Source organism: Staurois parvus, unplaced genomic scaffold (assembly GCF_062004578.1).
Source record: "Staurois parvus isolate SC_StPar_1 unplaced genomic scaffold, SC_StPar_1.0 ptg001767l, whole genome shotgun sequence".
Lineage (NCBI taxonomy): Eukaryota > Metazoa > Chordata > Amphibia > Anura > Ranidae > Staurois > Staurois parvus.
The window spans coordinates 49,775-62,500 of NW_028319563.1; the positions used below are offsets into that span (position 1 = coordinate 49,775).

At 46.2% G+C, this 12,726-nt stretch overlaps 1 protein-coding gene across 1 annotated transcript; it reads right to left on the minus strand.

Annotated features, from left to right (window-relative positions):
* Nucleotides 1-971: 971 nt before the first annotated feature.
* On the minus strand, nt 972-8,858 carry LOC149434346 (lymphocyte antigen 6E-like). The gene is made up of 3 exons (XM_089663796.1): nt 8,807-8,858; nt 4,693-4,812; nt 972-1,349 (listed from the first exon to the last, which is right to left on the minus strand). Exons 1-3 carry the CDS (start codon nt 8,856-8,858, stop codon nt 1,144-1,146), a joined length of 378 nt encoding a protein of 125 aa, XP_089519922.1. The 3' UTR covers nt 972-1,143.
* Between the last annotated feature and the right edge of the window lie 3,868 nt (nt 8,859-12,726).

Sequence of the window (12,726 nt, forward strand, 5' to 3'; positions counted from 1 at the left end):
AAAGGAGGATCCCGCTAACTCAACCGTCCCCGAAAGAGGACATCCTGGGAGTTATGTGACCTCAGGAAAGGATAGGGAGGTTCTGAAGGTCAGACCTTTCTGGAGCCCTCCCAGCTCAGCTTTCTGGAGAAGGGAGAGAAGCTCAGGTCTACATACTTGAGGGACCTTGGCCAATCCCCTGGCAGGAGGCTCAGCATTTCACCAAGGCAACCCTTAAGTATCGCAGAACCTGGCAGGATTTGGTCAGAATGAGAAGGCTGGAGTGCGGAGCCTGGGAGAGAGCCCAGGGAGGGGCCTACCTACAGGCTGGAGCTGAAAGGAGGATCCCGCTACCTCAACCGTCCCCAAAAGAGGACATCTTGTAGAGCAGGGAAGGAGCCAGCCCAGCGTAAAGCCTGAAGGCAGCCACCAACCCGCCACGCTTATAGGAGAGGACTGAGCGACTAATCCTGCACCCCCTGGGTCAGATAAGGGGAGAGGGCAGTCAGGTGGCAAACCCAACTAGCTCCTCAGCCGGGGCTGCTGTGCAGTTTCTGGACCCCCTTGCCCAGGGAGGCCCTCAGGCAGCCAGGTGAAGAGGAGGATTCATCTGGGGTCTGAGGTGGTACACCAGGAGGACTGGAGAGATCTTCAAGAAGAGCTTTGTTGTCTATGGACTTGTACATAGTTGTCCTCACAGTGTCCTTGGACATCCCTTGCACCCCTCAAGTTTGATACCCCTTAATAAAACCAAAGACGCCAAGCTCAAGGACTGTTTACTGTCTCCATTGTGCGAGTGTGAAGAAGGTGCGCGTTGCCTGGCTGTGCAGGACTCTAGGGGGACCCAAAACGCAGCGACTCCTAAGGGGGTGGTGCTACCGCTACCTCAAGGGTTCCTCTGCGTTGAAACGATGGAGAAGAGCGGGTCCAGATTGTACAAACAGTCTATTGGTGACAACATGAAGAATATTATATCATTCTCATCCTATACACAAGCTTTTATTTCGAAGGTCTCACAAGGGCCCCGAGGAACCCAAGGGCCACCGTTCTGTCTGTACATGGTGCAAGCTTTACTGAAATGAAAAACGAAAGGTGGCCCCGGGGTGGATGGACTCTATAAAAGGTTTACAACAAAAAAAGATGAATACACAGCATACACCGGCTTTACTTCAGCTGTCTCATGAGGGCCCTGAGGAACCCGAGGGCCACAGCCAGGATGGTGTAGGTAGATTTTATACTGGAAGCCCCGCTGATGTTGCAGAGATTGGTGGTGCAGCAGGACACTTTGGTGGAGACAACAATGGCGTTGAATCCGGTCTCTGCACAGACCGACGTGCAGGTCTTGGTGATGCTGGAAGCAGACAAACTCCCTGTGGATGAGAGAGAAGAGCGAGCGGGGTGACAACCTGGACACTCGGGACCCCCACATACTGGACAATGGTGACCCCCACATACTGGGACACCCGGGACCCCCACATACTGTGACCCCAGGACCCCCACATACTGGACAATGGTGACCCCCACCACTACACACAACAACTACACCACTACACACCTCTACTACACCTCTTCTACACCACTACATACCTCTACGACACCTCTACTACACCTCTACACACCTCTACTACACCTCTACTACACCACTACTACACCACTACTACACCACTACACACCTCTACGACACCTCTACTACACCTCTACACACCTCTACTACACCTCTACACACCTCTACTACACACCTCTACAACACCATTATTACACCTCTACACACCTCTACGACACCACTACACACCTCTACGACACCATTATTACACCACTACACACCTCTACTACACCTCTACGACACCACTACACACCTCTACTACACACTACACACCTCTACGACACCATTATTACACCTCTACTACACACTACACACCTCTACAGCACCATTATTACACCTCTTCTACACCACTACACACCTCTACTACACCTCTTCTACACCACTACACACCTCTACTACACCTCTACTACACCATTACACACCTCTACGACACCATTATTACAACTCTACTACACACTACACACCTCTACGACACCATTATTACAACTCTACTACACCACTACACACCTCTACTACACACTACACACCTCTACTACACACTACACACCTCTACAACACCATTATTACACCTCTTCTACACCACTACACACCTCTACCACACCTCTTCTACACCACTACACACCTCTACTACACCACTACACACCTCTACGACACCAGTATTACACCACTACACACCTCTACTACACCTCTACGACACCACTACACACCTCTACTACACACTACACACCTCTACTACACACTGCACACCTCTACGACACCATTATTACACCACTACACACCTCTACTACACCTCTACGACACCACTACACACCTCTACTACACACTGCACACCTCTACGACACCAATCCATTATTACAACTCTATTACACCACTACACACCTCTACTACACACTACACACCTCTACTACACACTACACACCTCTACGGCACCATTATTACACCTCTTCTACACTACTACACACCTCTACTACACTGCTACTATACCACTACTACTACACCACTACCAAGCCCCTGAACTGCACCAATCTCTACTAGCTTCTGGGTCTCGTGCTGAGCAGCTGCCCTGCTGAGTTGTGAACACGGGAGGTCGGCCGCTTGGCACTGTTGCCATTCAGAGAATGCCTTGCTGGTTGGATGAGGTGGAGAGGTGGGGTGATGATGTCACAGTCTCCACCTCATCAAACCAGAAAACACTTAGCATTCATTAAGAAGATGCAAAGTGTTCTCTGAATGGCAACAGTGCCGAGCGGCCGACCTCCCGTGTTCAGGAAGCAGCAGGGCAACCACTCAGCACAGGACCGGGAAACTAGCAGCTATCACTGTAGAAGCAGTGTAGTAGAGATGTAGTAGCGGTGTAGCAGCAGCATAGTAGGGGTGTAGTAGCAGCATAGTAGCAGTGTAGTAGAGGTGTAGTAGCAGCATAGTAGCAGTGTAGTAGAGGTGTAGTAGCAGCATAGTAGCAGTGTAGTAGAGGTGTAGTAGCAGTGTAGTAGAGGTGTAGTAGCAGCATAGTAGCAGTGTAGTAGAGGTGTAGTAGCAGCATAGTAGCAGTGTAGTAGAGGTGTAGTAGCAGCATAGTAGCAGTGTAGTAGAGGTGTAGTAGCAGCATAGTAGCAGTGTAGTAGAGGTGTAGTAGCAGCATAGTAGCGGTGTAGTAGAGGTGTAGCAGCAGCATAGTAGCAGTGTAGTAGAGGTGTAGTAGCAGCATAGTAGCAGTGTAGTAGAGGTGTAGTAGCAGCATAGTAGCAGTGTAGTAGAGGTGTAGTAGCAGCATAGTAGCAGTGTAGTAGAGGTGTAGTAGAGGTGTAGTAGCAGCATAGTAGCAGTGTAGTAGAGGTGTAGTAGCAGCATAGTAGCAGTGTAGTAGAGGTGTAGTAGCAGCATAGTAGCGGTGTAGTAGAGGTGTAGTAGCAGCATAGTAGCAGTGTAGTAGAGGTGTAGTAGCAGCGTAGTAGCAGTGTAGTAGAGGTGTAGTAGCAGCATAGTAGCAGTGTAGTAGCAGCATAGTAGCAGTGTATTGGTAGTGTAGTAGCAGTGTAATAGCAGTGTAGCAGTAGTCTAGTAGTGGTGTAGTTGCTGTATAATAGCAGTGTAGTAGAGGTGTAGTAGCAGCATAGTAGCGGTGTAGTAGAGGTGTAGTAGCAGCATAGTAGCAGTGTAGTAGAGGTGTAGTAGCAGCGTAGTAGCAGTGTAGTAGAGGTGTAGTAGCAGCATAGTAGCAGTGTAGTAGCAGCATAGTAGCAGTGTATTGGTAGTGTAGTAGCAGTGTAGCAGTAGTCTAGTAGTGGTGTAGTTGCTGTATAATAGCAGTGTAGTAGAGGTGTAGTAGCAGCATAGTAGCGGTGTAGTAGAGGTGTAGTAGCAGCATAGTAGCAGTGTAGTAGAGGTGTAGTAGCAGCATAGTAGCAGTGTAGTAGAGGTGTAGTAGCAGCATAGTAGCAGTGTAGTAGAGGTGTAGTAGCAGCATAGTAGCGGTGTAGTAGAGGTGTAGTAGCAGCATAGTAGCAGTGTAGTAGAGGTGTAGTAGCAGCATAGTAGCAGTGTAGTAGAGGTGTAGTAGCAGCATAGTAGCGGTGTAGTAGAGGTGTAGTAGCAGCATAGTAGCAGTGTATTGGTAGTGTATTAGCAGTGTAGCAGTAGTCTAGTAGTGGTGTAGTTGCTGTATAATAGCAGTGTAGTAGTAGAGGTGTAGTATCGGTCTAGAACATTGATTCCCAGCTTCTGGAGGGATCCCTCAGGTACGGCACATACAGCAGGTTAGCTCTCCTGTAGGTGCGCCTCCCCTGTGTGCCGATTCCTATGGGTGCCTAATCAGTGTATTTCCTATCCTCGCCAGCTCCACCTAGTGGCCACAATGTGTTTTTCTTCCTGACTTGAGGTATTTCAGGAAACCACTTCCTGACGGCCACTAGATGGAGCTGACGAGAATAGGAAATACACGGATTGGGCACATTACGGGGGGGGGGGGATGGTTCGTGAGTCGTTCACGCAGAAAATCGACCTTTTTAAATGTTTACAAAGTTTCCCCTCAATCATCGGGAGATAGGAGATGATGATGATCTGGTGGATCAGAACACACAGGAGATCCCCGGGCCCCGCCCTTCTCTTACCGAGTCCTCCCGCCACAACGGAGGTCATGCAGGTGGTGTCGGAGGCGGAGCAGTTGGTCGCCGTCATACATTTGGAGTTGCTGCTCTGGGAGGTGCAGGTGTAACATTGCAGAGATGAGGCTGGAAAAGAGAGAAAGAGTCACCCGATGTTCAGATTATATGTTGTCAGCATCACGGGTGCAGGCGTGTCTCCTGAACACGCTTCAGCCTCTGTCTCCTGAACACGCTTCAGCCTCTGTCTGCCGAACACGCTTCAGCCTCTGTCTGCCGAACACGCTTCAGCCTCTGTCTGCCGAACACGCTTCAGCCTCTGTCTCCTGAACACACATCAGCCTCTGTCTGCCGAACACGCTTCAGCCTCTGTCTCCTGAACACACATCAGCCTCTGTCTGCCGAACACGCTTCAGCCTCTGTCTCCTGAACACACATCAGCCTCTGTCTGCCGAACACGCTTCAGCCTCTGTCTGCCAAACACGCTTCAGCCTCTGTCTGCCAAACACGCTTCAGCCTCTTTCTGCCAAACACGCTTCAGCCTCTGTCTGCCAAACACGCTTCAGCCTCTGTCTCCTGAACACACATCAGCCTCTATCTGCCGAACACGCTTCAGCCTCTGTCTGCCGAACACGCTTCAGCCTCTGTCTGCTGAACACACATCAGCCTCTGTCTGCCGAACACGCTTCAGCCTCTGTCTGCCAAACACGCTTCAGCCTCTGTCTCCTGAACACACATCAGCCTCTATCTGCCGAACACGCTTCAGCCTCTGTCTGCCGAACACACATCAGCCTCTGTCTGCTGAACACACATTAGCCTCTGTCTGGCAGTTAGTCAGTTCCCCCCCCCCCAGTGTCAGAATGCCCGCTGCAGTCCCGTTATAAGTCGCTGATCGCCGCCATTACTAGTAAAAATTGCAAAAAAAACTCCCTCAATATATCCCGCCATTTGTAAACGCTGTAACTTTCCCGTAAACCAATTCATTTACATGTATCGGGATTATTTCTTAGCGAAGACACGGAGCGAGAGACATTCTGGACGAAATTTATGACGAAATTTGTTTTTTAAAATTTTTTTACTGGACTTGTTTAATAGCAAAAAGTCAAAAATATTGGGTTTTTTTTTCAAAATTGTTGGTATTTTTTGTTTATAGCGCAAAAAAATAAAAAGCGCACAAGAGATCCAATACCACCGAAAGAAAGATCTACTTGTGGGGAAAAAAGGATGGAAATGTAATTTGGGTGCAGCGTTGCATGACCGCGCAATTGTCAGTCAAAGTAACGTAGCGCCGTATCGCAAAATATGGCCTGATCAGGAGGGGGGAGGGGGGGGGGTAAATCCTCTGGAGGGGGAGGGGTTAAACACAATTTAAGAAAAAACTAAAATTTTTTAAAAAAATCAAAAAATTAATTTTAAAATTTTGTAAGTAATTTTTCTTCTTCACTGATGGGTACTGATAGGCAGCACTGATAGGCGGCACTGATGGGTACTGATAGGCGGCACTGATAGGCGGCACTGATGGGTACTGATAGGCGGCACTGATGGGTACTGATAGGCGGCACTGATGGGTACTGATAGGCAGCACTGATAGGCGGCACTGATGGGTACTGATAGGCGGCACTGATGGGTACTGATAGGCAGCACTGATAGGCGGCACTGATGTGTACTGATAGGCGGCACTGATGGGTACTGATAGGCGGCACTGATGGGTACTGATAGGCGGCACTGATGGGTACTGATAGGCAGCACCGATGGGCACTGATAGGCAGCACCGATGGGCACTGATAGGCAGCACCGATGGGCACTGATGGGCACTGATAGGCAGCACTGATGGGTACTGATAGGCAGCACTGATGGGTACTGATAGGCAGCACTGATGGGTACTGATAGGCAGCACTGATGGGCACTGATAGGCAGCACTGATGGGTAGGGCTGCTGTTAGAAACCACAGAGCCCCATACAGCCAACCTGAAAGCGCCCTCTTCAAAAAAGAACAACACAGTTTACTATGCTTCAGTTGTGAATGAACATGGTGAGTGATCAGCACCTATCCCTCATTGTGTTCATTCAGGAAAGAAAGGGGCAGGTAAATGTGACCCCTCCCCCACTCTCCATCCTGAAGGATCCTATTGTATGCTTGCAGCTGCCGGTGGGAAGGAGAGGAGGGAAGCCGGCAGCACTGGGGGGGCCCAACCAGCTGGGTGAATCAGATGTGTACAGGGAGGGTGATTAGCAAAGTGGGGGGGAGGGGCAATTACTGGAACCGATCCCCTGTATGGCTCTCTCTGCTGCAGCTGAAAACCAGCGGGAGAGGAAAGAAGAATCCAGCTTGCAGGTGCTGCAGAAGTGCTGCCCATCAGTGTTGCCAGTCAATGCCACCAGTCAGTGCCCTTCAGTGCAACCTATTAATGCCCTTCAGTGGTGCATATCAGTGCCTCCTCATCAATGCTCACCAATGCCGCCTCATCAGTGCAGCCTATCAGTGCCCATCAGTGCAGCCTAATCAACACACATCAGTGAAGAAAATTACCTGTTTGCAAAATTTTAAAATAGAAACAAAGAAAAACTTTTTTTTCTTCAAAACATTTGCTCTTTTTTAGTTTATAGTACAAAAAATAAAATACCACCCAAAGATCTATTTGTGCTGAAAAAAAAATGATAAAAGTTCCTTTTGGGTACAGTGTTGCATGACCGCGCAATTGTCAGTCAAAGTAAGACAGTATGGTGAATGCGGGATCCGGTGAGACTGAATATAGTGAATGCGGGGTCCGGGGAGAGCGGATATAGTGAATGCGGGGTCCGGGGAGAGCGGATATAGTGAATGCGGGGTCCGGGGAGACGGATATAGTGAATGCGGGGTCCGGGGAGACGGATATAGTGAATGCAGGGTCCGGGGAGAGCGGATATAGTGAATGCGGGGTCCTGAGAGAGCGGATATAGTGAATGCAGGGTCCGGGGAGAGCGGATATAGTGAATGCGGGGTCCGGGGAGAGCGGATATAGTGAATGCGGGGTCCGGGGAGAGCTGATATAGTGAATGCGGGGTCCGGGGAGAGCGGATATAGTGAATGCGGGGTCCTGAGAGAGCGGATATAGTGAATGCGGGGTCCGGGGAGAGCAGATAAAGTGAATGCGGGGTCCGGGGAGAGCGGATATAGTGAATGCGGGGTCCGGGGAGAGCGGATATAGTGAATGAGGGGTCCGGGGAGAGCGGATATAGTGAATGCGGGGTCCGGGGAGAGCGGATATAGTGAATGCGGGGTCCGGGGAGAGCGGATATAGTGAATGCGGGGTCCGGGGAGAGCGGATATAGTGAATGCGGGGTCCGGGGAGAGCGGATATAGTGAATGCGGGGTCCTGAGAGAGCGGATACAGTGAATGCGGGGTCTGGGGAGAGCGGATATAGTGAATGCGGGGTCCGGGGAGAGCGGATATAGTGAATGCGGGGTCCGGGGAGAGCGGATATAGTGAATGCGGGGTCCTGAGAGAGCGGATATAGTGAATGCGGGGTCCGGGGAGAGCGGATATAGTGAATGCGGGGTCCGGGGAGAGCGGATATAGTGAATGCGGGGTCCGGGGAGAGCGGATATAGTGAATGCGGGGTCCGGGGAGAGCGGATATAGTGAATGCGGGGTCCAGTTCACACCTAAGCAATTTGTTGTTGGGCAGATTACAAAACTGCAACACGCATCAAAAAATTTTTTACAAAAATGCACCGCCTTCTTCTCTGCAGCATCTTGAAGTCTATCAGACTAAAAACGCATTGTTTTGTGTTTAAAAAAAAAGTCCCAGACTCTTCCCAAAAACGCAGCACAGATGTGAGCGCGCCCCGTAAGAATCCGTGTTGAATGGACTGCAGATCGTTGCTGCGAAAAGCCCCCCAAAAAAACGCGTCGGTGTGAACCGCGATGTGCACAAAATCCGCGCGTCATCCGCACCATGGATACTTTGTTCCTGAAGTCTCTTCCAGCTCAGGCAATGTATTGTTGGGTTTTAATTGTATCTTTTATGTTTCTTTTTGTAAATATTTTTGTTACAGGACATCGTTTTTTATAAATATCGGACATATTGGGAGAGTATTGTGAGCCCCCAACAGAGATCGCGGGAATATTTTGGGGACTTACCGGAACCAACGCAGAGGGCGATAAAGACGAGGAGACCGGCGGTGGACGCCATTGCGGTTCAAGGATGAGCGCGTCCTCCTGGCTGTCCTGTCCTCTTATATACATATATCTGTGTATGGGGGGGGTGGGGGGGGGGGGGGGGAGTTCCCATGAATGCGAAGAACCAACTGCTCCTTATTGTCTGGAATTGAGAGGATGACACCCGGAGACGGCAGACCTGTAATTTGGAGCCATTGTTCTGGACATTATGCCGAGTTGTCGTAGAAACTGTCGCCTCTCAGAACAATGGCGGTGACACCTCCACAAATCCAGGATGACTTCAGATCAGCCGAGGAGTGAAACTGTATGTGGATCGGTTACTGGCGGCACGGAGCACACTGGCCGTACACAGGCAAATTTTTGTTTTAAATTTTCACATTTTTGGCGTGTTTTTACTGCCCTAGAAACTAATAGAAACACGCATTTGTGAGATTTTCTGCTCAAAGAAAAAAAAAAAGTAATAATATATAAGTAAATAAATGTAAAATAAATCAAATAAATACACATAAACAAAAAAATCATGATAAATAAATAATAATTAACCCAAAGAGTGAAACTGTATGTCGATCGGTTACAGGTGGCACAGAGCAAGCTGGCCATAAGCAGGCAAATTTAATTTTAAATTGGCACATTTTTACTGCCCTGGAAACTAATAGAAACACGCAATTGTGAGATTTTCTGCTCAAATAAAAAATAAATAAATAAATAAATCCACATATAAATAAAATAAATCATGATAAATAAATAATAATTAACCCCTAACCTGAACCCAAGGAGTGTTACAGGCGGCACAGGGCAAGCTGGCCGTACGTGGACAAATTTTTGTTTAAATTTGCACGTTTTTGGCGCATGTTTACTGCCCTAGAAAATAATAGAAACACGCAATTGTGAGATTTTCTGCTCAAATAAAAAATAAATAAATAAATAAATCCACATATAAATAAAATAAATCATGATAAATAAATAATAATTAACCCCTAACCTGAACCCAAGGAGTGTTACAGGCGGCACAGGGCAAGCTGGCCGTACGTGGACAAATTTTTGTTTAAATTTGCACGTTTTTGGCGCATGTTTACTGCCCTAGAAAATAATAGAAACACGCAATTGTGAGATTTTTTGCCAAAAAAAAAAAGTAATAATATATGAATAAATAAATGTAAAATAAATCAAATAAATACACATATAAATAAAAAAATCATGATAAAAAAAAATCATGATGAATGAATAATAATTAACCCCTAACCTGAACCCAATTTTCTGCCAAAAAAAAAAAAGTAATAATATATGAATAAATAAATGTAAAATAAATCAAATAAATACACATATAAATAAAATAAATCCTGATAAATAAATAATAATTAACCCCTAACCTGAACCCAAGGAGTGAAACTGTATGTCTATCAGTTACAGGCGACACGGAGCAAGCTGGCCGTACACGGGCAAATTTGATTAAATTTGCACATTTTTGTCGCGTTTTTTACTGCCCTAGAAAAGAATAGAAACGCGTAATTGCAAGATTTTCTGCTCAAATTAAAAAAAAAAAAAAGAAGTAATAGTATATGAATAAATAAATGTAATATAAATCAAATAAATACACATATAAATAAAAAAATCATGATAAATAAATAATAATTAACCCCTAACCTGAACCCAAGGAGTGAAACTGTATGTTGATTGGTTACACATTTTTTGCGTGTTTTTACTGCCATAGAAAATAATAGAAACACGCAATTGTGAGATTTTTTGCCAAAAAAAAAAAGTAATAATATATGAATAAATAAATGTAAAATAAATCAAATAAATACACATATAAATAAAAAAATCATGATAAAAAAAAAATCATGATAAATGAATAATAATTAACCCCTAACCTGAACCCAATTTTCTGCCAAAAAAAAAAAAGTAATAATATACGAATAAATAAATGTAAAATAAATCAAATAAATACACATATAAATGAAAAAAAATCATGATAAATAAATAATAATTAACCCCTAACCTGAACCCAAGGAGTGAAACTGTATGTTGATTGGTTACACATTTTTTGCGTGTTTTTACTGCCATAGAAAATAATAGAAACACGCAATTGCGAGATTTTCTGCTAAAAAAAAAAAAGTAATAACATATGAATAAATAAATGTAAAATAAATCAAATAAATACACATATAAATGAAAAAAATCATGATAAATAAATAATAATTAACTCCTAACCTGAACCCCTCGCCCTCCAGAGGATTCCCCCCCCCCCCCTCCTTCCTGACCAGGACATTTTTCACGATACGGCGCTGCGTCACTTTAACTGACAATTGCGCGGTCATGCATCGCCACACCCAAATGGAATTTACATCCTTTTTTTCCTACAAATTGAGCTTTCTTTCGGTGGTATTTGATTGCCTGTGCATTTTTTAATTTTTTGCGCTATAAAAAAAAAGGCTGACAATTTTGAGAAAAAAACAATATTTTTGACTTTTTGCTATAAAACATGTCCAGTAAAAAAAATTTTAAAAATCAAATTTCGTCCTAAATTTTGGCCAAAATGTATTCTGCTCCGTGTCTTTGCTAAAAAAATCCCATTACGTGTAAATTAATTGGTTCACGTGAAAGTTATAGCGTTTACAACTCAAAACCTAACTAAGCCTAATGGCGGCCATAGACGGGTCGAGAATCGGACGATGTTCGCACTGTTAGTGGGTTCATTGGTCGGCTGTTTTTCTGGCTTTTTGCACATTTATTTTATCGGGCATGTTGGAAAATTTGCAGCCGATTTTGACGCTCAGACAATTTTCCCAGCAATGATGGGCAGATTGGCCAATCGTTTTACCGATAAAAAGAAGAAGAAAAGGAAGAAGGAGAAGAAGAAGAAAAAGGAGGAGAAGAAGGAGGAGAAGAAGGAGGAGGAGGAGAAGAAGGACGAGGAGGAGGAGGAGAAGAAGGAGGATGAGAAGGAGAAGAAGAAGAAGGAGGAGAAGGTCCGGAGAAGAAGGAGAAGGAGGAGGAGGAGGAGAAGGAGGAGGAGAAGAAGAAGAAGGAGGAGAAGGTGGAGGAGGAGAAGGAGAAGGAGGAGGAGGAGGAGGAGAAGAAGGAGGAGGAGGAGAAGGAGGAGGAGGAGAAGAAGAAGAAGGAGGAGAAGGTGGAGGAGGAGAAGGAGAAGGAGGAGGAGGAGAAGGAGAAGGAGGAGGAGAAGAAGACAAAGAAGGAGGAGGAGAAGGAGGAGGAGAAGAAGAAGAAGAAGGAGGAGGAGAAGGAGGAGGAGGAGAAGGAGGAGTAGGAGGAGGAGAAGGAGAAGGAGAAGGAAAAGAAGAAGGAGGAGGAGAAGCAGAAGAAGAGGAAGAAGAAGAAGGAGGAGGAGGAGGAGAAGAGGAAGAAGGAGAAGAAGGAGGAGGAGGAGGAGGAGAAGAAGAAGCAGGAGGGGGGGGGGGGAGAAAAAGAAGAAGAAGAAGAAGGGTAAGAAGGAGGAGGAGAAGAAGAAGAAGAAGGAGAAGAAGGAGGAGGAGGAGGAGAAGAAGAAGAAGAAGGAGAAGAAGGAGGAGGAGGAGAAGAAAAAGAAGAAGAAGAAGAAGAAGGAGGATGAGGAGAAGAAAAAGAAGAAGAAGAAGAAGGAGGAGGAGAAGAAGAGGGAGGAGGAGAAGAAGGAGAATAAGAAGGAGGAGGAGCAGGAGAAGGAGGAGGAGGAGAAGGAGAAGTAGGAGGAGGAGGAGAAGAGGAAGGAGGAGGAGGAGGAGAAGAAGAGGAAGGATGAGGAGAAGAGGAAGTAGGAGAAGAAGGAGGAGGAGAAGAAATAGAAGAAGGAGGAGGAGAAGGAGGAGAAGAAGGAGGAGGAGAAAAAGAAGAAGAAGGGTAAGAAGGAGGAGAAGAAGAAGAAGGAGAAGTAGGAGGAGAAG